The following is a 24500-nucleotide window of genomic DNA, read 5'->3' as shown; positions in this document are numbered from 1 at the left end:
GATACAAGCACGAATAGGAAGGAGAGACATTTCATAGTTCCAGCTCACGCGACCCGAAAAAAAATTATCCATCAATCTTCAACGAATAGAGAGAAAAATTGAGGAACTGAGATCCATCAGTGTGTCGTCATCATGAGACTTACCAGCCTAATATTGATTCGTCATTCATTACGGCTGGATTGTCTTTCGCCTGAAAGTTTGGTTCAGCTATTAGAACAGCTACTAGACGATGAGCTCCTGGGAGCTTTTAGTCGGCAGCATGGATTTTCATCACCAGTGGAGAACTATGATGGATTGTACCAGCTGTTAGTTAAGATCCTTGTCACGCAAAAATGTCTTGAAAAATACATGGAAACCATCAATAACACTCAGTTCAGTAAACTACATAAGTTATACGATGTTTTGTCTAATGATCCTGGATATTCGATCACGCAGGAGTTCATTTCCACCATCAAAACACAGGATCAACGTGATACCTTGGGGGTTTCTCTGATCGACCACCCAGTGACCCAATTTGGTGACTTGGCGTATAAGCAATGTTACTTATTGGCAAAACACTTATTTTCTGGGTTAAGAACCAGTCTCTCAGGATCTCAAAAGCCTATCAAGTTTTGTATCCACTCATCTCCGTACAAGCGCTGTTTGCAAACCACCCTCTATACCATAGAAAATTTGAAAACTCTTATTGATCAAGAAAAAATACAACAACCGGTGGAATTCATGATCAGGATCGATAATTTTCTTAGTGAATATTATTATAATGATTATTTTTTCAAACTTGCACTGTCGGACAATATCCCATTTTCTGCCAATGTGATTACTAATGATGGTAAGTGCGACCGTGTTCAAAATACCCTTGTGGAATCTAATGAATCATGGCTCTGTAATGAGTTAAAAAATCGTGAGAATATTAGTTATGATAGCAATTGGGAGAAGAATAGATTAGGAGATTATGGCTCTTTCAACGATAATTTGGATAACTTCACCACTCGATGCCTAAATGGCGCCTGCAATTTGATCGATTATTATACTGAAGAAAACCAAGAGGAATCCTCTGATACTGTTAATATTTGCTTGGTGATAACCCATGGAAGCTTAATAAACAATTATTTGAATAATTATGGCAACGCCACTCGCCAAAAATCACACAAAGAATATAATTTCATCGACATACCTCCGAGCTCGTTTATCCTTTTGGAAAACAAGGCGAAAATTGCCACAGCGGAAAATTCCAGTACCAATAAACAATGGAATTTGGAGTATTCAAATATAAATTTCCCTTGCTTCAGCAAAATCAACCCCGATCATCAAGATCTGAACTTCAATTATGACAAAATCATTGATTTCGACGTTTTCAAGAATCCTACCAGTTACCCAGAACCAGAAGATTACGTTTTGGTGGAAAAGAACTCAAGTTCCCATACCTTGGTTAATGGACTCGAGGTCCCAGTGGATGAATCTAAAAGACATCGGAAAAACACCATTTTGACCACCAATGACCCCAAAGAAATCAACAAGCCAATTAAATACACCAATGATGAAGCAACTGAAAAGGCCGATAAATTAGCTGATTCGCTGTTAGCCATTGGGGGTTATAATTTTGCTCAACAGAATTTGGCCAATGAGGATAATAATAATAATCAAAATAATTTTAGAATGACTAATGGTGTGGTATTTGAAAAATCGGTATCTCTGCAAACATCCCTCCATAACGATAATAATGATGATGAGTTTTATACCATCAATCCAAGAAACTTCAATTTTGACAACGTTATCAGTACTGCTAAAGACCGCAACCGGAAAAGCGTTGATCTATCTTCCAGTAATAGTTTTTTGAAAAGTAGATTATCCTCGTTTAGATTGAATTGGAATCGCACTTCGTCTATCAGCACTTCTAAATCGTTCCAAGACCGCGGCGGGCTAAATCTCAAAGGTCTTCAAGTTGATGTCAATAATAGAAGACGATCTAAAAGTGCTGCTTTTTATTTGGGTGGGGATAGTGATGATTCCGATAGTGATGGTTCTGAAAGTGATAATGAAGCGGAATTGGATTATGCCGAAGATAACAAGAGTAACCCAGTGTCTCCTACAACCCAGAAGAGTCAAGAATTACCAACTTCTGTGGAAGTACCAACAAATTCTATTCCTTTGAAAATACCAACTATTGTTGAATCTCTGGATGGGGATGACATCAACTTAGTGGTGCCGGGAGCTTCTAATGAAACATTAAAGCCACTACCTGCAAAAAATTATCCTGGTAGTTCTGCTGATGATAAAATTTCTGCTAGTTTTAAAGAATTACGGAAAAATGATAAGACATACCGCCCAGAAATGATTGTTGAATCGTCAGATGACGACTTGGCAGAAAATTATTTGGGCCTTGGAAACAATGACTCGGAGGATGAATATTGCGAAGATGGCAATGGAGTATTCAATGGAGTATTTAAGGTCAAAGATAATAGAAGTACTGGGGATATCATTGGATTGCAAAGTGAAGTGGGCAAAAAAGATCTAGAGCAATTCATTGACAGACAAGGTAGATCGAGATTCGAGACGATTAGTTTACCAGTAGAAAAGAAGCTTCATGGAAGCACCGGCAATGTCTCGAGTGATTCAGGAAACGATACTTCGGAAATTGTTGAGCCAACTACCCCAAAGTGGGCTAGTGATCGTGCGGAATATTTGTGGGATAGCATAGCCTCAAAGACGGTGACTGATAAAGATAATGGTAAGGATCGTGGTATCGGTACTAATGAATCATCTTTTGTAGATTCGGGAGAAAAAGCTACCAAGGACAGTCCAACTAATCATAATAAAATCATTTTAATCAAGAATACCAATAGTTATAAATCATTGAACATTGAGGCGCCGAATCATGAATTGGCGAAAAAACAACTGGAAAAATCCACGGTACAAAAAACCTCTATTCTCAAACAAAAGAATAGATTGAAGAAAGAAGTTGACAAAGGAATTCCTAACCAACCGGTATTCCGGCCATATTTCACCAGTCCGATTTATGACAATTTCTTTGAATCTCTAAATTCTCATGGATCAGGGTTATTTCCCGATCCGAAAATCGGCACCAAAGAGACCGCTGGTAGGAGAACGAGATCGAATTCCCGGGCCGTTACTCCTATTAATTCGTTGCCAGGGGATTCCAAAACTACTAGTGTGAAATCCACTGATGACTATTTGGGATTTACCGATGACACATTGTTAGATGATCTTTATGAAGACTCTTTGATGCATCCGAGCGTTAATTGGAATAAGAAGCTCAATCATAATAGTATCAAAAATGCATTATTGATTGAAGATTTCAAGACCAAGAAGGGGAAAAAACCTCCATCGGTTACAAGATACAAGGACCAAGTGTGGGATAATAAGGAGGATAAGATCATTTTTGTGTCCAATTCCAATAAAACCAGTCGTCATGATATATTTTGAAAGATGTGATAATCGGTGATTATTTGTGTCGGGGATTTTTTTTTTTCACGATATTTATTGATGTGAAAATTTCCTGAGTGTTGTTTGAAAAAAAAAAAGTTAAGGTTTTCTTTATTTATTTGTTTATTGTTATATTTTTTTTTTTTTTTTTTTCGGTTTTGGCTCATCAATTTGATAAATGGTGATTGTGGTGTACTATATGATATATATAGTGTACATATATATATATATATATATTTCATTTATATTTGTTTGTTTTGTTTTTGTTTTGTTTTGTTTTTGTTTGAATTTTGGTGACTTATAAGGTAATATAATAAAACTTTGATACATGTCACTTCTATGTAAATTCGACAAAGATGCCTCCTGTATCATCATGTTTCTGACTTCGTTGCCTCAGTATTGTCATGTACGGTTTCTTGAAAAGATGGTGGACCTGCTCTGGAAAAGGAAAACTGGCATCAAGAAGAGTATTCTCTGGTACATGGTTTTGGAGTTTAGTCCAAGGTCAATTGAAACATAATTAATTTTTGCATTTAAGCCGAGCTCAGTTGGAACATCACCTTCCAACTTTGGGATTTAATCTAAGGTCTTTGAAATAATTTTTTTTTAAAAATCTTGGTATTATTGTGTCTCAAAAAGATATATAATATTACGAATAATAATTATTGCTCTAAAACTCTTATATTTTTTCTTTGTAAAAAGTCTTGGTAACATATTTAGGGAAAATAAATAAAAAAATAAAAAAATACATAAAAAAACTAATAAAACTCTATTATTCTAGGGATGAATGAATTCTCTAAATTATTGCGGCATATTTCTGAGAACTTATTAAATAACAACTCATAATTTGAAGGATTTTTTAAAATTTTGAACTGAAGAAACACCACTCATGATGAATTTCAAATTTTCTTTTTTGGAATTCACACAAAATCCAAAACTTCCGCTGATCATTGATAACTTCGATTGGGACGATTTTTTTTTATAACTACCGTAGCCTCAATTGGGATGATTTCCATCAAACTATATTTTGAATTGGTCTAGAAATCACTTTTTCTGGCAATGGTACTTCAACGAACCCATTTTGGAACGATCCAATCGAGTGCAAAGTGGCACTACTACTATTATTATTCGGTGCTCTAACAATATACCCGGTACTGTTTTGGTGACCTACCGTAGTATCGGTACTGCCAACCGAGATGGAATCATTTGCTTCAACACCCTTCTTGCGGTCGTAAACTTTGGTCTTGAATTGGTGGGTCACGCTAATCGCTGGGGTTGGGGCACCAGTATTGGTGTTAAGGAAAGTATCACCACTGGAAAGTGAAGACGCGGAATTATGTTGAAGCTTGGTGGTATCGTGGCTAAAATCATTACTGGCAAAAGTCACGGTGCTGGCAGAAGATTGTGGAGACTCGATTATTTCTTTCTCCATCGAGTGTTGTTGTGAAGTAGGATCAAATTGGTCGGCGTGTTTAGCTCGTTGTCGACGTTGATGGATCCGAGCCACTGCGTAAATGATCAAACATACCACACCCATAACAATCAAAACGATTGATACGATAGATGCAGCAGATAAGGTAGACGAACAATCATCTTCTAATTCACATGCACTGTTGTTAATAAAGATCATAGCTACTGGAAAATAAAGGAAAAAGCAAAAAGTCAGATAAAAAAAAAGACGCTAATGTCAACTTAAAAAAAAAAGTTGAAGATCTTGACAAGGAGGAAGGAAAAAGTCAAAAAAATAATACCATCTGAGTCTTTCAAGTGGATTTTATACAAATAACGTGCCCCACCGCTTATTCATAATCAAGTCTCTCCTCCCCCTATTGATAAGACCAAAGCCCAATGGAAAGTAGCACCGCCCACGGGACTCAGCTCATGCATGTTGTGTGTATTGGCGGTATCACCGCAAAATTCATCGAAGGGCGACGTGGGAAATGCGACTTGAAGATTTGCCTGGGTAGCTTATGTTACCAACCCATATTTCGATTTATATTGTTCCAAGTCTGTACTTTCAAGCTCACGAAACTGTTCAAATTGTTACCTTAAGGGATCTTGGAAAACTGTCTTAAAAAAGAATTCTTAGAATATTGCAATGTGATAGAACGTGTACAATCTATTGTACATAGTACGATTATAGTCACCCCACTTTCATCTTATTTTTGTTGTCCTTATTTTTTATCATTAATAATTCTTAACCTATTATTAGGGTAACTCGTAACAATCGATTAATTACTCACCCATTTTCTTGATGCTAAATAATCATATACCTGCAGAAGTGAGTTACTGTTATACACTCTTATTGGAATTATTCGCTGTTCTACGTGATTGCAGAAACAAAAAACGACAGGAGACAATCCACCACGTCACCCATATATGGGTAAATGTATTAAATGAATAATAATAGTGGGATCGGTTCTTGTCTTCCAATAACACTAAGGAAGACAAATGAATAATAAAACAACAGAATAATTTAACACGATAAAATGTAAAGTAGGGTGGCCACATTCGTAGTATAAAGTATATCAGCTTATATAAGCTGCCGGAGTATAGCGATAATTGACATTAGCGGAGTAAACATATTTACAGGAAACAACATAAAACAAAACAAAACAAAAGAAAAATGCTGAAATATTTCAAGAGGATGGATTAAAGCAAGGAGCATTATCAGAGGAAGATAATTAAAAAAGAAGCTAGTGTACATACAACTAAAGAAAACGGTTAGAGCAGGAAAATATTTGTACCAAAAAAGGAGAAACAGGTTTTCAGAAGACAATAAGAAGAGAAAGAGAAATGAAGAAATGAGTTGAGCATAAATAATAAGTGAAGGAAAGGATAGAGTAAAATAGTTAGATGAACCCACTAGAGCAGATGATTATGGTCATAGAAAAAAGTTGACAAAATAGTGACCAAAACCAAAAAAACACGCATAAAGAAAAATAAGATCAACTGAGCTGAATAACAAGACGATTGAATAAAATTTCAAGAAACAAGGAGAAGCATAGCATAGTAGAAAGTGAGGAAAGAGAACATGGGCGTCAAAAAAGAATCACAATTACAACCAGCAAATCATTTTTCTTGCGAAAATCCTATATATTACATTAAAAAAAAAAGGCGTCCAAAAGATACATAACTAATTCAAATACTCATTCATTTTCTCTCAATTACTATCCAATCGAACATTCTCATGTTTCTGCTGCACTTCTCTGAATAACTTGATCAAATCATTATACTTTTGCTTTTTACCAGAGATCAACTTTGAAGTTGACGAGAGCGCGGATGTGGCCAAAGTCGATGGCGACATTGTGGTAGCTCCCGGAAGTGCTCCAGTGTTAATAGTATACCCATTGATCGAATTCAATCTCCTTTGTAAAGTATTGAAGGCATTGGATTGTGGCAAAAGCATTAAGATCCCGTAAAGACATTTGAGCAAGTACGGGTACTTATCAGGCTCAAGAAGTTGTAACCGAAGTTTCACAAACACCGGACTCTCGAGTAATTGTACAAGAATATCTAATTGAATCAATAAATTCACGGTGATTTCAAAATCCTCAAAAATCCTCAACAAATTATACGCCATTTCGTAATTCTGGGATAACAAACATAACGATAAACATGCAGGGGAATTATATGACCAGCATTTAAATAAGGTAGAGAAAAGTTGCCAATCTTCTTTGGTGTTAAGGTTGCGTAACTTGCTACGTAATGCTGACAATTCCGGAGCGGTAATCAAATTACTATTGAGGATCTGGATCATGATGCTGATAAATCCCAAATTGTTTTTAAGGGTTTTGTTATTGACAACAGTGTTGTGATCGATATCGAATAACACATGGGCCAATGATTTATAAATTCGCTCGGAATTTAAATTCACACAAAGTTTCCTAATGATGAAGTTCCCTTTACCTTCTAATAATTTCCGATCATTCTTGAAAAGTCCCACAAGATCTAACATTAATTGATAGAATAGCGAGTCATTGGCACTGGTGGAAATTTCCGAAATCAAGATCAAATCCTTGTCAACCGCCGCCGCAGATTCCCCACATAAACTCTTAAGTAAGATTTGGAAAGTCTTACTTAGTGAATTGGAGACAAAAAGTTTTGCCGATTTCTTGTGTAACATGATCAACCAATCGAGTAAAAGGAGTTTGGTGGATTCGTCAACATTGAGTAAATTACTGGTGATGATATTGACCAAAGAATTATATATGGAATTTCCATCTTGAGTCGGGATAGGTTTTTTCTTCGAATCACTTGGATAGATAAGTTTATCAGAAAACCCGAATTTAGGTTTGGAATCTTTGGTGATGGTCAAAGGTGCTACAGCAGTGGAAGCAGTAGGAGGCAAAGAAGATGGTGAAGAAGACGACGACGAGAAAGAAGCAGAACGTGGGAGAGTGGCAGTTGCTGGGGGAATAGATGGAGGAGGCGGCGCCGATGAAGATGAAACATCGGGAGCAGTGACGGGAGGAGTAGGACAAGAAGAAGAAGTAAGAGGTTTTGAATCATTGTTGTTGTTATCTTCGCTGTGAATTTCAGTAAGATCTAAATAAAGATAGATGAGTTCGACCAATTTCCTATCGATTGCCTTGGCCTTTTCCTTGATCTGTTTTACCGAATCACCCGAGGATAAAATCATCACGAGAGTTTCCAATAACCCACAAATTAATGGGATGAAACTAGTAGGGGTAATATCAAGTAAAGTTTCGATCCAATTGAGTACCACTGATTGGACCTCTTCATTCTTATTGTCCAAATTAGCAATCAATATCCTAATAATTTCCGCAAAATTTAATTGGACATCCTGCAATGGGAGGTAAAGCGGACCCTCACTATCATTATAATAAGAATCACCCACCATACTTCCCGATTCATCTTCGGATTCTTCGAATTCACTGTCTTCATCTGATTTATCAGTATCATCATCATGATCATTCTTATCCTCGACTACATCATTTTTTAACTTCGAAGAATCACCACTATCTTCATCATCCTCAATATTCCCTTCACTTTCATCGGTATTCTTATTTTCGTCTTTAATCTTTAATAATGACATCTCATGGTTGAACGATTCTGGATGAACGCTATTGGCGGAATCGATACTATGGATCCGCTTGTGCAGTTTTTTAAACTGTTCCAAATGTTTCTGTTGTTGGGCTTTTTCCAACCGCAATAATCTGTGCTGTTCTACTACTTTCTTTGTCTCGACAATTCGTTTAATTTCTTCAAGAAATTTCGACAAACATTTGTTAGTGATGATCCGGACATCTTTTTTTTGGTCGGTTAAGAAACCTAATAACCCACCCAAGAAGTTTGGCAAAAAGCTGATCAATTCCAAATCGGGAACAGAATTCAATAACATGATCCAGTCCACCAAAAACAACCTGGTATACGGATTATTAGTGAAGAGTCGTTCTTTCAACACCGGGATGAATTTCGGCAACGAGAACGCGGTATTGGATTGCCGGGAATTATATTGTGAGTAATACCCATCGCTGTCCAAATGATGTGATTCCACTAAATACGAATCGTCATTATTATTGGCATGGATCACCGAAACGTAGGTGGCGGCTTTTTCATGAACGATGTCCTTAATCAAACGATTGAACAAATTCGCGCCGTTTTTAATACTGTTTTCCGAATCAGCAAATAGCCTACACAACACATCGAAGATATCGTTAAAATACACCAAGATCTCTCCCTTGGCCACTTTGGCAATGTTGTACAATGCTTCACACGCATAGTACCTCACTTGGGCCGCTTGGTCGCTAAAGCACGCCAATACTGGCATGATGATTCTGTCCAAATAGATGGCAATGTGGTTGGATCCCAAGGCAATCGCCACTGCCGCAAGCCCAATGGACCCTCCGTTTCTGGCATTCGGTTGATGTACGGCATAGGCGTAATCCTGACAAAGCTGGTCGATGATTTTGGAGATTTGGTCTTTGGCCTCAGTGGTGTTTTGGGCAAGCAATTGCCGCACCATTTTTTCAACAGAAAGCGCCGCAGACCGTCTTTTCTCGTATAATCTGTCTCCAAGGGCTTTTGCGGTGGTATCGTCCATGATGATTGTCTTTATTTGCTGGGAATATTTCACGTAAAACAGAGTAACAGGATGGGTTTATTTGTGTTTATGTTTTTGATAGTGGTGTTTTTCACCACGTGATTGATATTCCAAACATTGTTTATCCTATTTCATCTCGCTTATCTTATTATACTTTAATAGTAATGATCATATTCAATGACAATAATTATATTATATTATGGATAACAACTGACTAAATAAAAAAATAACAAAAACTTAAGGTTAGGTAGATCTTGGCAAGAAATCGCCAGAATTAAGAGGATACTTAGGAGCAGTATTTTTTGGCGGATTCAGGCTGCCAGAACTAGTAGGATATCCTGGCCCGTTGGATGGAGGATACATTAGAGATGCAGTATTTGATGGCCCAGAAGTTAAGCTTGCAAAATTAGGAAGCAACCCAGTAGTGCTGTCAGGATACGGCGGATTCGAGACTCCCTGATTAATGACTGGGATTGCCGATGGAACACTTGGCATAGTAGCAAAGACATTATTTTGCTTGTTTGTCAGGGTAGCATTGACTTTTGGAGAGTTTCCGAACCCAACACCAGTGGCCATTGGTTCCACTGGTGCCTGGATACTACCAGTGTTAGAAGGGGCAGCACCAGTACTAATTCTTGTAATAGAGGAGCCAGTATTGAGACTTGCACCGCCGGTATTAACAGGAGATGTATGAGCAGCAACATTACTTGGAATGTTAGAAGATGTCTTGTTTTTAATGGTTGGACGAGGTAACGAATAGTTTACTGGTTGAGGGCGAGATGATGGGAAAGCGGCGACTACAGTTTGTGCAGAATTGTTGCCTTGTGGGTAAGAGGGATTACTAGTTGGATAATTGTGTGCCACGTTGTGACCTTGAGGGGCATTAACCGGTGGGTTTTGTGGAGCGGTGTAGCTAGATGGGTAGGATGGATGACTGTTAGAAGAGCTTGTTGCTGGTGGTGAGCTGACAGGGTTTTGATGTTGTGGAGGGTTTTGATGTTGTGAACTGATAGGGATTTGGTGTTGTGTAGTACTATAGTTGTATGCAGGAGGAACGTTACTGGTCATTTGGGGACTGACGGGATTTGGTACATTTGAAGTTTGAGGTAAGTTATGTTGGAAAGGATTATGGTTATAAGCAGGATATCCAGTAGGTTGTTGTGGGAGCTGATAACTTGTTTGCTTGTATTTCGAAGTAGCGGCATTCAACAAATCGTTATAGGTTCTCTCGGCTTCAGTTAACTTGGTATCCAAATCGATCAATTCTTCTTTCTTCATAGAGTATTTGCCAATCAATCTAGCGACCTGTGGTCTAAGTGGGGTGATATTGTTATATAAGTTTTGGATCAAATCATCATCGTCGGTATTTAACACTTGTGCTGGGTCATCGCTAGTGTTCAAAGATTGTAATTTGATCAACAATCTTTCAATGTTTTTCGATTGCTGAAGTATGTTATACTCCACTTCAATGTCTTTGATCATTTCTTCTTTGGTCTGTTCGGCCACTGGAGTGACATAATTCAATGGGAAGATCCCCATTTTACCACGGAGTGAGCCTCTCCACCAATCGGTATATACGCTTTCTAATACGGTGATAACGTCGCCTTTTTCAAATGACAATTCTCCAGGTTCGCTACTTTGGAGAGAATACAATGCTCTAACTTTACTCACCATTGCTGGAGTTTGTTTATCAGTTTTCTTGATTTCAGACACTGAGGCATCGGTATTAGTATTATTGGCATTTGGGATAGGTTTATTGACATCTGTATCATTAACCTTTGGCATACTATTTGGCTCTTGTGGTTTCTTTGATTCCTCAATCATTGGTGCCACAGTATTGCCTGCTTTTCTTACCTCTTCCACCTGTTTGTACTCGTCCAATGATAATTTTAACACTGCTTGTAATTCGTCTTCTTCTTTCTTCAAATCACTGGTGTCCATTCTTGCTTTAGTAGGGACTTTTGGAACCGGAGGGCACAAGTTTGGGTGATTCTGGGTGATTTTTGCCAAACATTTGTCGATATTCTTTAGACTAGGATCGCTTTTAAATGATTTGGACAACTGTTGCATGATTTCCACTATTCTGATCTTGATAGTGTAATGAATATGACGGTTATCAATGATCAGGTACAATTCCCCGGTAAATGCCAGAGAAGAAATCTCTTGTTTCATTTTGGAGCCGCAATTCTCAGCAAGTGACAAAAGCAATGACAAACTTCTAAGAAGAATATTTGCATTGTTGATCTTTAGACGGTCATTAAGGGCCTTGATGGCGTTGGCCGCTCCATTATCTGGGTCATCATTGACACAGTCGCAGACATCGATGATGTATTCCCAGTTGTCGGAGACTAATGACTCGTCGGTGGCCTTAAGGATCAGAGATTCTATAGGATTGGCAGCCATGAAAAGATAGATAATATGGTAATTTAAATATTGGATGGTTGATTACTGGTTATTAAAAGGTGTAACAATTTGCCACTACCAAAAAAAAGTAGGCGATGTGATACCAATACCGGGTAAATTTCGCTCATTTGTTATAACAAAATATTTCCACATATATTTTATTATATTTTATTATATTTTATTATATTTTATTATATTTTATTATATTTTATTATATTTTATTATATTTTATTATATTTTATTATATTTTATTATATTTTATTATATTTTATTATATTTTATTATATTTTATTATATTTTATTATATTTTATTATATTTTATTATATTTTATTATATTTTATTATATTTTATTATATTTTATTATATTTTATTATATTTTATTATATTTTATTATATTTTATTATATTTTATTATACTTTATCATTTCTTATTTTCTACAGGTAACATTCGAATAGTAGAATTAAATGGTATTAAGATCTTCATCGATCTTCAAAGAATAATTAAATAGTTATCAATAAAGAATGGCAATTAAAAAGTTAACAATTAACACAACAAAAGAGCAAATAAACAGTAATTACTTGAATGATATTTTTTTTTTGTCTTCAATCTTTCTCACATTGTTTTCACTCCTTCTTCTCCTTAGAATCTTCCTCCGAGTCAGTGGAATACCCTTCATAGTCGTCTTCATCTTCGCTATCTTCATCATCACTACGGTCGTCCTTAGCGACCCCTTGGAAAATGTATCTGTACAAAATTCTGAGAATAAAGAATAACCAAAACAAATTCAACAAATGCAATGCAAACAACAAGACAAACACAATTGGTTTACTGATAAAACACTTGTAGGCCCCATTCTGATAATCCAATCTATAAGTCCCCACGGTCTCGAATTCTGTCAATACCGACCATAAAATCTTGATGTTAAGGTAATGACGAAAATAGATCCACAGACCAACAAAGAGCACAAAGAACACCGGGGTGATCGCAGCGTCCAAATAATTCAACACCTTGGATAACGAGAGGAACCAATCAGAAATATCCATTGTCAAATAAATGGCAATGCCGATCCAGGTGAAATTGAAAGTATAAGAAGCATAGATTAAACACATGGTAATGATATGATGGTACACCAATTCTTGGAAATCTTTTCTTGGTTTTTCCAATTGCAACATCACCACAACAGCTTGTTGTGACCAAAATGCTGCTTGACCAAGGTAAAATACCTTCATCCATGAGAAAATCGTTTTATGCGGATAAGTCTCATAAAAATAATAGGTGTTGAACCAACCAACTGGCAACTTCATCATCACCCACATTCCAAATGGTGAACTGATACCATAATATACAATGGAATACATCTGTTCAGTGAATCTCCCAACTTTACCAGTTTTGTGGACTTTCAATTTATACGCCATTGGTTTAAGCAACACTGACATCACGAATTCTCTGAAAAATGTGAAGAAAATCATATAAAAAAACACAAATGCAAAATCTTTGGGACCTTTGTCGTACAAATAATACCCATTATCATCAATTTCGTCGGTTTTATAAGAAATGGTGATGAACATGTGAAGGGGATTAGATTCGGTGTAGTTGTTACTGAGTAAATAACACGTCAATACCGACACCACCACCAAAAGCGGGCTGAGCCAAGTCATTCTGAAATTCAATTCCAAAAAGCTGTAATAGAATTTAGCGAGCAAGTCCTGCTTGTTCTTGACTTTCTGGGTGTTGAGTTTTCTTAATCTTTTGTGTTTAGAATCTTTGGAAATTGTGGTCAGAAGGGAAAGACCGTGTTGACCCACGGTTGCCATATTACCGACAGAAGACCCACGTCTTCTATTTCCGACAGTATTTTCCGAAACTTTGAGGGAGTCAGGCATCTCAAAAGGAAATGTGTTTGTTGAATAGATGTATATATATATTAATGAACCTCACTTGACAAGGAATAGAAAGGAGCTTTTCTAATGTAAAAAATGATTGACAAAGTAATTGAGAGATTAAAAAGAGAGACAAACGCGCTATTCCAATGACAATGGGGTCAATCTATATATCCTAAAATGAGTTGGATAACTCTCGGGCTATAATTAGGAATACTCAACAAAAACAGGGTCCTTTTTTCAGCTATCTAAATTAAAAAGCGATTTAGTGATGTAATTTTTTGCGGAAAACAATTTTTTTTGTTGTTGTGATACCGATGTGGGGGTGGTTTGCCGTGTGATTCATGACACCCCTAATATGCACGTGATCTGTAGCCTGATTGAGATCACATGCTGATCACGTTATTATGGTACTTCCGTTGCTTCTTGTGCTTCTTCCAGTTAGTCAGTTCTCTATCAATTCACCGGGTCTATTAAAATTCTATATATTTATGCATAGTCTCCAAATCTCTGATAAAACGCATTGATCAACTGCCCAATCTTCCAACCATCATTGATCCTCCCACTCTTGCCAATCATCTCCCGATACTCATCCATCGTCAAAATCCCGATATCAACATCCCTATGCAACAATACATAATCTTGGAAATCAGTATCAAATTCTGGATGGCCTTGGAACGTAAGCACTGATTTCCCATCGAATAACCCCTGAACTTCACAGATGTTTGTACTTCCGATCGACAAAAGATCTAGATTGGATGATGGTACCGAATATACAACGTCTTGATGGGATTCCACAAGCCATAATTTGCGGAAATTCCCAGTACTGAAACTGGTTTCTTGGTCTGTAGACTGTTCTTGTAATAATGATTCCGCATACTTTGTGAATTTCTCAGAAATGGCGATTTCTTTCAATCCAAGTTCCCATCCTTGGTGGTTTCTCCCAACAATTTGGTGGCCATCGGAATGTCCATTATTATCAAAGAGTTTAGCCAACAATTGATGGCCAAAACAAATTCCCACCACTGGAATCTTCTTATAATATGGTGATTGCTCATCAAGTAACAACTTCCCCAAGAACTTCTCAAGTTGGATCAACCATTCTTCATGGTTATCAAAACTATCAGATCGTGATCCAGTGACGAGTACTCCACAGCAACTTTTTAACTCGTCATCCAGAGGTAATTGCATATACTCTTTTGTACGATACTTCTTGAAACTGTAATTCGGGTGAGGAAGGTTTGAAGGGATATTATCTTCAAGAAGTTTGATGGATTGATCACCATAATCGCCGTATTTCTTAGCAATTGATGAACCGTATGGTACTTGGGGAGTATCCGTGAATAAGATAGCGATGAATTGAGACATTGATAATGACGATTCCAGTTGTAAATTTAAGGGTCTGTCGATAGTAAAAGATTATCAAAACAGAAAAAGTCGAAGATAAAATGGATTATCAGAAATTGAGGAAAATTGTCTGGATTTAGGTACTGCGCAAGGCGGCGTCATGCAGTGCCGTGCCAGTGTAGAGAGTATATAGCGAAAGAGTCACTAATAAACCTTTGATTTAAATCAGAGGGGCCAGGCAGTAGCAACACAGATATTTTCACCAGAAGCCTCTCCAATATGGCTAATTGCGGCCAAGTAAGCTTTGAGTTATCCCGAAACACAGGGCAAAAATCGCTTTCCGAAGAAAAAGGTCACCCTGCTTCGTTATCTAGGGGCATATATATGGCTTATCTGCAAATGGAAAAGCTCCAAAGATTTTCTCTCGCACAAACAAAAACGGGGTTCCAGTTTACTCTTTGGCTTTTGCTGGACTTTTCTGTTGCTTGGCATTCATGACATGTTCTTCATCTTCCAAAACTGTGCTTAATTATTTTGTCAATGTGGTCTCTATTTTCGGATTGCTCACTTGGATTTCCATTCTTGTGACATATATTTTCTTCACAAGGGCAGTCAAGGCACAAGGATACATCAGAACAAGAGATTTTGTATATATTATGCCCCACTTCAGCCTTATGGCACTTATTTTTCCCTCTTCATGTGTTGCATGATTGCAATAATCAAGAGTTTTACAGTTTTCATTGGAGGATTTGATTAGAAAAGTTTTGTCACTGGTTACATTGGAATTCCTGTTTATTTTATTTGCTTTATTGGCTATAAGATTATTAAGAAGTCAAAGTTTATTAAACCTGAAGAGGCTGACTTATTTACCTACAAGGATGTCATTGACGCCGAGGAAAAAGAATGTTTGAGAGAAGAAGAAGAAATGGCCAAGTTAAAAATCAATGGGAAGAAAGACTGGCAATGGTTTTATGATAAATTCATTGGATGGTTGACAATAATTTTTCCCATTAAATTTTCAAAAAAGGAAAGAAGAAAAAATAGTAAAAGTAGATGAAACATAGTGACTGTATCTACTACACAGGAATCTTCAAAGTTGCTTATGTTAGCATTAAATTAATTATCGTAAGCGCCCTCAACTCGTGCAATTCAAGGAATTAAAAGCCCATGAATATATTCCACTACAGCTGGTTGTTTTCTACAGATTGTACCAGTAGATATCAGAAGAACCAATTACACTCATAGTTTGATGTACCATACAACCAGTTAATCAAACTCGGATAATTTTTGCAAGAGAGTTTTAATATTTTCACATCTTAGAAGTCATATTTTTATCTCGTGGGAAAACTTCTCACCTATATCCACAATAGTAGATTTTGTAAAATTCTTGCGATAACTACCGCTAAAAACCCCTGGCTTTCGCAGATGCTATGTTACACTCCAATATCATGAGTGTATAAGATGTTTCTTACGCCATCAGCATAATTGTCAGTCATTAAAATTGCTTAAACATTCATATTCATCATCTATTGTATCTATTGTTTATAATCTGCATTAACTAACCTAATATGGTGTGTATAATATTTAAATACATCTACTCCAGAATTGGACTTCAAGTTTAGTAAAAGTTTCAAATATCTCAATAACTCTATCAAGTTTTTGCTGGCTTTTACAACGCTTTCGAATTAATGCATTGAACTCTATCTCCGAAACCTTGCAAGCTTCACTATAAACTGTCTGCAAATTGCCATCGATCCAACGGGTGTATACTTCAGTAGTTAATTTATCAGCTTTATGATACTTCTTGACTGAATTATTGGCATTATGAGCAGCTATGGAATAGCCGTGGAAGCACGGTGTAAGTGCAGTGGTGATGTCTAAAGCATCACCTGTATTGGTTGCAATATCTAGCAACTTTTCCATATATTCTTTGTTTGTAGGGTTAGGCTCAAACCCTTTGGTTGGATCATCATTCAATAGAGAGATGATATCCCCTGTTTTATTCATTTCTTCGTGCAAGGCAAATAATTTAGCCAAATCACTTCTAAAATCTTCTTTGGAAGTACTATATGTGGCCAAATATGACATTATATGTGAATAATTTATAAGATACACATAATCTTGTTGAATAAAGTGCCTAAATTTTTCTAATGGTAATGACATATCTCTCACTTTAAACATGAATGGGTGATTAATATATTCTTGCCAATGTTTTGCAATTCTAGGATGATTAAATAAAAATTTGAAAGCTTCCCCTTCGCTAAATGGTAATTTGAAAGATTTGTCTTCAACAATTGCTTCATAATTGAATAATTTGAAGCTTTGTATATGATTTAATGGTCCATTGCCTCTTCCGAAACCAGGTGCAGATCTGATACCATTTTGAACGTAAATAATACCATTGGCAACAGCATTGATAATGGATAAGCCGTGAGCCATATTTGACGCAATTGCTGAAGATAGGGTGCAACCGGTACCATGTGTATGAACAGAATCAATCATCTTGGAATGAAAAACATAATAAGAATCGTTCTCTGAACAATAAAGAGTATCGGTTAAAAGATCTTGTTGCTTCCATTTCTGATGACCACCTTTAATAAGAATATTTTCTATTCCAGTTAGATCAAAAATTTTGCGACACATCATATACATTTCTTCAATAGTTTCCAATGGTTCATTTGTATAAAGATTTTTACCACTTAAAGTATTTATGATTGCTTTAGCCTCAAGCAAGTTTGGAGTAATTATTGTGATAGAATTTCCGATCTCTCGATTGATACATTCAAAAAGATCTGACTTCATAAATTCAAAACCGGAAGTGCTGACCATAACTGGATCTACCACAAGATTGTTTTTGTATTCATACTTGTCGATGGCATATTTTAGAGCGGCAATTGATTCTTTGGTGAGCAAACCTGTTTTTATAGAACTAATTTTGATATCACTGAAGTTAGCATCCAAAATAGACTTCATCATGGATTGTGAAATAGTGAGTACATCTTCAACTCCTGTAGTATTTTGAGCAGTCAATGTAGTAATACCGGTTAGCCCATAGCATTTGTGTGCAATTATTGTTTTTAGGTCAGCCTCAATACCAGCACCACCGGAAGAGTCTGAGCCTGCAACTGTCAACACAGCCGGTAAGTTGGCTGTGTTTAATGGAACAATCAATTCAAGTGAATCGTGTTCGTAAAGATGGATCTCGAAAACCTTAAATTTTGTCATTCAAACGCTATCGGTATCCTTGTAAATAAGAACTCATATCACAGAGAATTAGAAATATTTTCATTACCAGGCAATCATGGGATCTAAAGGACAATTTTTTTGTCTTTTCTAAATTGCAAGCTTACCGGACACCGCCGTGCACAATATGGCTGGCCAATAGATGCGCGGGGATCATCTGCACATCGGATGACTGTGAAAACGTCATACATAGTAGATCTTCAACTACCAATCACTTTATCAGAAAAAAATAAAAAAAAAAATAAAAAATTGTTTTACTCATGATCTCAAAAGTAATTTATCAAAATATAATTCATCTTTCAAAATTCTGAATAATAAACAGGTCCAGAATTTTAGATTTGAATTGAGTTACACCTCTAGACACGGAGCAATATGTCTCTAACAATCGATAAAAATACGATAGATTATAGTCTTTATTTAGTGACCAACAGTGAAATCGTTCCTGAAAGTTTAGACTTTTATGATCAAGTAGAAAAGGCTTTACAAAATGGTGTGACTATTGTCCAGTTAAGAGAAAAAAATCTTGATACCGATCACTTTATTGATAGAGCCAGGAAGCTACATCAAATTACCAAAAAATATAATGTTCCTTTGCTTATAAATGATAGAATCGATGTTGCTCTAGCCATCGATGCTGAAGGTGTTCATGTTGGCCAAGATGATATGGCTGCGGAGGAGGCTCGTGAGAAGATTGGCCAGGATAAAATTCTTGGTGTCACGGTTAATAACGAACGAGATGCAATGGCAGCAATCAAATCAACTGCGAGAATTGATTATCTTGGTATTGGATCTGCTTATTCAACAACCACAAAAGAAATGACTAAACCAATTTTGGGACCGGGAGGTATTAAAAAGATTTTGGAAGTTCTTCATGATGGTAAACCAGAAATGAAAAGTGTCATTATTGGTGGCTTAAATAAGTACAATATCACCAGGACTTTGAATGAGTGTCGATATAAAGATTTTTGTACAAATGGTGCTGCTGTTGTTTCTTGTATAATGGCCAGTCATGATGCTTCTCTTGCTACCAAGGAAACCCTCAGAAGTATTAACTTGGCTTACGATAATGAAGAAGCTCTTCATCCTTACAAACACCCAAACATTGTTCAAGAAAAGCCACTTACTCATTTCATCACGAACGCTGTAGCTAAATACTTTTCGGCAAATGTATGTATTGCGATTGGAGGCTCACCTATAATGTCTGAACTTTCAGAAGAATTTAGCTTCTTTGCCAAAATTTCAAAAGGAAGCCTTTGTATGAATACAGGGACAATGTCCAATGCATCAATTCATATGTATAAGAAGGCAATCAGCGAGTACAATGCACATATGGTTCCAATTATTTATGATCCTGTTGCTTGTGGAGCTACACAACCAAGACGTGAAATAGCTAAAATGATGATAGAACATGGTCGCTATAGTGTTATAAAGGGTAACATGGCAGAAATTTGTTCCCTTGCCGGAGCAAATGGTGTTACCATGAGAGGAGTCGATTCTGATTTGAACTTAAATGACTTAGAAATTGTTGATATTCTATCCAAACTTGCTGTGAAGACGCAAGCCGTTATTGTAATGACAGGAAAAAAAGATATTATTGTTGATGGTATCATTCCAACAAAAAAACCTAGAGTTTGTTTTATTTCAGGTGGTCATGAATTAATGGGTAAGATCACTGCATCAGGTTGTGCATTGGGTGGTGTTATTGCATCATATTTGGCTGTTTGTTCATACTTTCATACATTTGAAGCTGCAATAGATGCTGTTGCCCTATATAAGGAAGCCGGTTATCTTGCTGGTCAACAAAGCAAGGGTCCAGGAACATTTTTAGCAAACTTCACCGATGAGCTTTATGAACTTTCCAGAAAACCCTACAGGCTATTGAGTACTAATATTATTAGGGAGTAACTTTTATTGGGCAAGTAGGAATTCAGTGGTAAGATTTTTGGTAGTTGGTAAGAATAAAGATACGGATAATTAGACATTAACAAATACACATGATCCCAAAGTACATTCCCATGCTTGAGGCGAAAAAATATTTTGTAGCGAGAATGCAATAGAGATTTTGAGCACTTAAAGTCGTAATTTGAGATCTGGGAAATATATTGCAAATGAGAAAAAAAGAAAGTGTTTTTTTTATTAGATTCATGATTTTCATAATTGAAAATTGCGATGATATTTTAGGTTATGCGGTACCTGAGGTATGGATTAGGCGTTGGTAGTAGCCCTTACAGGTGGTACTTGATTGCACTAAAAAAGAGATATATATATTTTACTCAAGTACTTTTTGAGCGACGAATATTTTTTATAGAATTCCTGTATTTTAGAAGGCTGAAAATTTTGATATTTGGTATTTAAATGACAAATATTTTAAATGTATGAAATTTAGACTTCATGAAATTTCAGGATGTTGTTGAAGAACTAGTTAATATTTGGTGATTTGTTCTGGGGTTCTAATGTTTTTTTTGAGGCTCTCATATGTATATGTAGAGCGAGATTGTAATATAACCTGGAGTCCATATTATAATGGAAAGATTAGGAGCCATACATTAAAATTCGGACTGTAATTAATGTATCGAGTGAAATAAAATGTATATTGAGTAAGTTTGTATAAATAGGATTGAAATTTTATCGTGTAAAGAGTTTAAATGAAATGAAAAGTGAAATAAAAAGACAGGCACAGGTAATCTCCTAGAACTACAGAAAGTCCTGAAGTGAAGAATAATAGAAAGCTTTGGAAAGAATATTAATAACTTATTACATAATTAAAAGGATATTAGTCGGAAGAGATAATTACCAAGCTTGGTAAGGTTAGCAGTCATTAGAACAATAATGATTATGATGATATAGTATCTAGAATACCATGCTACAGGTACCTTATCATGATAAGGGGAAGCGAACCGAGTCAGAAATATATAAGTACCGAGTCAGAAATAGGTCCCGAGTCAAGTCTTTCAAGAAATTGACTCGGACCCCAAACATCATTATCGATGACTGAACTCCACACCAGTGGTATATGATTCGCAAAAATTTATTGGTGAAATACCCATACAAATATCAATGTTACGGACATTATAGGAAATATAGATTTGAAAAGGTTGTTTAAGTTTATTAAAGCCTATCTTTCATAATATTCTCATTACTATATTTTATTTTATTTTTTCATTTCTTTGAAGCCCAGAACTATTTCGTTTCCGATAAGATATATCTCTTGGATGCATGTGTACTTGCATGCATAGTTATTATGAATCAATTCTCGGAAATCTTTCTTAGAACTTAAGGAAGTCTAGATTTTTCATTTAACATTTCATATAAAGATAAGAAATTCGGCTTATTTAGCTTTCTGGAAACATATATTTCCTAATTTTCAATCGATTTCCAGCTCAACTCTCAGTGGAATATGGTATCCAGAACTCCAACAGACTTGCCTTACAGTGAAACACCTTTGACAAAATCTCCTGGATTATCTAAAGATTATGATGTTTATTTGAAGTGTGAATTTGCTCAACCTTCAGGATCTTTCAAATCTAGAGGATTGGGATATATGATTCATAAATCTTTCGAAAAGGCACAGAAATCGAATCTGCAAATTCATCTTTTCTCTTCTTCTGGTGGCAATGCTGGTTTTGCTGTCAGTACAGCAGCTAGTTTTTATAATTTGCCATGTACTGTTGTCTTGCCAATCACCACCAATTCGAAAATGAAGCAAAAGATTGAAAATACTGGTGCAAAAGTTATTGTTAAAGGGAATCAGTGGAGTGAGGCTGATGAATACTTAAGGACTGAGGTTATTTCCAAGGTTGATCAAAATGAAATATTGCCTATTTATTGTCATCCATTTGACAATGAACTTATCTGGGAGGGCCATTCTACAATGATTGATGAAATCCTCTATCAACTTGATGAAAGCAAAATCTCAAAAATCAAAGGGTTAATATGCTCAGTTGGTGGTGGAGGCTTATACAATGGATTGGTTCGGGGGTTGGTTAAAAATGGTTTGAATATTCCTATAATGGCCGTGGAAACTGAGAATGCGCCAACTTTGAATAGAGCCATCGAGGCAGATAAGGTTGTTTATTTGAAAGAAGTTAATACCATCGCTACCACATTGGCATGTTCATATATCAGTTTGAAATCGCTTGAAAATTCAAGATCTCATTCAACTCATCTGGTCTTGATCACTGATAGCAATACAATGGAAGGTGTCATAAAGTTTGTTGAAGATCACAATGTCGTTACCGAGCCTGCCTGTGGTGCTTCGATTTTTGCAGCCAATAATCGTAAGCTTTTGGAGAAAGCTTTTGGAAAATTGAATAAAGACGATATAGTCATTGTCATTGCCTGTGGCGGGTCTGCTACGAGTGTTGAAGATGTTATCCAATACCGATCTGTAATTGACGGGGAAAAATGATTCAAATGTGAAACTGATATGAAGTTTTTAATTCATTTGAAAAATATTTTCAAAGGATCTTAGATATTTCTTTCTTTCTCAATTTTTTCCAGATAATATTAACTAAAATACACCGTTATCTATGGGCATGATTCATGTACGAATCGAATCATCCTCGTACTTCTTATCATCAATTGAATGGAATTTCTTTAAATTAATCCTTTTTAACATTTGACTATTTTGAATAAATCATTTCAAAAATATAATTATTTCAAAAACTCTACGATCTCAATCAACGCATAATCTGATAATAATAACCGAAATTGATTATTTCCTACAATATCCAATACACTATCATATCAACATATCTTTTATTAACTCTATTTTTCGTTTTGTTTTTTATTTTTTTTTATCTTTTTTATCTTATTTTTGATGATTTAACGAGCCATCCATCCACCATCAACCAACAAAGTTTCCCCAGTGACGTAATCACTAGCACTACTGGCCAAGAACGCTGCTGGACCTCTGAAATCTTCTGGGGTACCCCATCTACCAATTGGGATTCTTTCTGTGATTTGTCTGCCTCTAACAGGATCTTCTTTCAAAGACTTCACCAACTTGGTCTCGATGTAACCTGGGGCAATCCCGTTGACATTGATTCCTTTACTACTCCATTCATTACTCAATGCTTGCACAAACCCTTTGAGACCGGATTTGGAAATTGCATAAGGAGCACTGAGAATCCCACCTTGGAAAGAGATCAATGATAAAGTGAAGATGATTTTCCCACGGACATTGTTTTCCAACATGTGTTTGCCTACCAATCTGGTCAATTTGGATGGGAAAAGCAAATCAATTTGTAAGACTTTTTGGAATTGGTCTTCTGGGAAATCTTCGGCAGTGTAACGCAAATTCACCCCAGCGTTATTGATCAAAACGTCGATTTTCCCGGTGACCGACAATTCCAAAGCCGGTTTGACGATTTTTTCTTCGATGTCTTCGACATTGACTTCTGCAACATCCGCTTGAATGTAAGACACCACCAATTTGTCACCCAATGGAGAGATTTTCTTGAGTTCAGCAGTAGCTTCGGCTGGGGAAGTTGATGGACGGTGGATCAAGATCAATTGTTGGCATCCAAATTCGGCAAGACCTTTGCACATTCCAAGACCGATACCACTAGTGGCCCCGGTGGCAAGGACAACTTTTCCTTGGGTAGAGAAAATAGAATTAGACATTGTTATAGTAATTATTATTTGGTGATGGTAATAATAATCGTAATAATAATTGAAAAATTGTATTGGGGACTGCAAGGCATGCCTTTATAGTGGTCGTGGCGGGTAAAATCGTAGGCTACGGGAGTTAACACCGGAGGCTAACCGGCGGTCGGAACGTGCAGTTGGCGATATGTTAACTGCCTTATAATAGTAATAATAACGATGAACATAATAAGCGAGATTATAAAGACAATATGGATAATAAACAGGCTAATGGTAATGAAAATTATACTAAGAATAGTCATAAAGAAAATAATCATAATTATAAAGATGATAATAGTAACAACTATAATAATTATAATAATTACAGGTCTAGTCACTATCAAAAACAATTGTAAGATTTAATAATAATCATCAGAATCAGTAATATACAATACTCATAAATAAATAAAAGATATTCCCAATTGGAAAAAAAAAAAATGTTCCAAATTGTACAAAACATACTCCAAAT

At 36.1% G+C, this 24500-nt stretch overlaps 10 protein-coding genes across 10 annotated transcripts; 3 read left to right on the top strand and 7 right to left on the bottom strand. All coding sequences in view use genetic code 12, as the record gives it.

Annotated features, from left to right (window-relative positions):
- Window positions 1-132: 132 nt before the first annotated feature.
- On the top strand, window positions 133-3444 carry DASC09_025460 (uncharacterized protein; the record flags this gene model as incomplete). The annotated part of the gene is made up of 1 exon (XM_064996149.1): window positions 133-3444. The coding sequence occupies one exon, from the start codon at window positions 133-135 to the stop codon at window positions 3442-3444; it is 3312 nt and encodes a 1103-aa protein (XP_064852221.1).
- Window positions 3445-4459: 1015 nt separating this feature from the next.
- On the bottom strand, window positions 4460-5074 carry DASC09_025450 (uncharacterized protein; the record flags this gene model as incomplete). Its single annotated transcript, XM_064996148.1, has 1 exon — window positions 4460-5074. The coding sequence occupies one exon, from the start codon at window positions 5072-5074 to the stop codon at window positions 4460-4462; it is 615 nt and encodes a 204-aa protein (XP_064852220.1).
- A 1533-nt stretch (window positions 5075-6607) lies between these two features.
- On the bottom strand, window positions 6608-9511 carry VAC14 (Vac14p; the record flags this gene model as incomplete). The annotated part of the gene is made up of 1 exon (XM_064996147.1): window positions 6608-9511. One exon carries the CDS (start codon window positions 9509-9511, stop codon window positions 6608-6610), a length of 2904 nt encoding a protein of 967 aa, XP_064852219.1.
- Window positions 9512-9754: 243 nt separating this feature from the next.
- Window positions 9755-11914, bottom strand: HSE1 (ESCRT-0 subunit protein HSE1; the record flags this gene model as incomplete). Its single annotated transcript, XM_064996146.1, has 1 exon — window positions 9755-11914. The coding sequence occupies one exon, from the start codon at window positions 11912-11914 to the stop codon at window positions 9755-9757; it is 2160 nt and encodes a 719-aa protein (XP_064852218.1).
- Window positions 11915-12538: 624 nt separating this feature from the next.
- On the bottom strand, window positions 12539-13798 carry DASC09_025420 (sphingosine N-acyltransferase LAG1; the record flags this gene model as incomplete). The annotated part of the gene is made up of 1 exon (XM_064996145.1): window positions 12539-13798. The coding sequence occupies one exon, from the start codon at window positions 13796-13798 to the stop codon at window positions 12539-12541; it is 1260 nt and encodes a 419-aa protein (XP_064852217.1).
- A 486-nt stretch (window positions 13799-14284) lies between these two features.
- DASC09_025410 (putative amidotransferase) lies at window positions 14285-15163 on the bottom strand (the record flags this gene model as incomplete). The annotated part of the gene is made up of 1 exon (XM_064996144.1): window positions 14285-15163. One exon carries the CDS (start codon window positions 15161-15163, stop codon window positions 14285-14287), a length of 879 nt encoding a protein of 292 aa, XP_064852216.1.
- A 1563-nt stretch (window positions 15164-16726) lies between these two features.
- Window positions 16727-18367, bottom strand: DASC09_025400 (bifunctional hydroxymethylpyrimidine kinase/phosphomethylpyrimidine kinase; the record flags this gene model as incomplete). The annotated part of the gene is made up of 1 exon (XM_064996143.1): window positions 16727-18367. One exon carries the CDS (start codon window positions 18365-18367, stop codon window positions 16727-16729), a length of 1641 nt encoding a protein of 546 aa, XP_064852215.1.
- A 390-nt stretch (window positions 18368-18757) lies between these two features.
- On the top strand, window positions 18758-20290 carry THI6 (bifunctional hydroxyethylthiazole kinase/thiamine-phosphate diphosphorylase; the record flags this gene model as incomplete). Its single annotated transcript, XM_064996142.1, has 1 exon — window positions 18758-20290. The coding sequence occupies one exon, from the start codon at window positions 18758-18760 to the stop codon at window positions 20288-20290; it is 1533 nt and encodes a 510-aa protein (XP_064852214.1).
- A 1492-nt stretch (window positions 20291-21782) lies between these two features.
- On the top strand, window positions 21783-22793 carry DASC09_025380 (L-serine/L-threonine ammonia-lyase; the record flags this gene model as incomplete). The annotated part of the gene is made up of 1 exon (XM_064996141.1): window positions 21783-22793. One exon carries the CDS (start codon window positions 21783-21785, stop codon window positions 22791-22793), a length of 1011 nt encoding a protein of 336 aa, XP_064852213.1.
- Window positions 22794-23209: 416 nt separating this feature from the next.
- Window positions 23210-24010, bottom strand: DASC09_025370 (uncharacterized protein; the record flags this gene model as incomplete). The annotated part of the gene is made up of 1 exon (XM_064996140.1): window positions 23210-24010. The coding sequence occupies one exon, from the start codon at window positions 24008-24010 to the stop codon at window positions 23210-23212; it is 801 nt and encodes a 266-aa protein (XP_064852212.1).
- Window positions 24011-24500: the final 490 nt, after the last annotated feature.

Source organism: Saccharomycopsis crataegensis, assembly GCF_037102585.1.
Source record: "Saccharomycopsis crataegensis DNA, jcf7180000000075, whole genome shotgun sequence".
NCBI lineage: Eukaryota > Fungi > Ascomycota > Saccharomycetes > Ascoideales > Saccharomycopsidaceae > Saccharomycopsis > Saccharomycopsis crataegensis.
The sequence above is the reverse complement of the archived record's forward strand: the minus strand, read 5'-3'. Positions and strand labels throughout refer to the sequence as shown.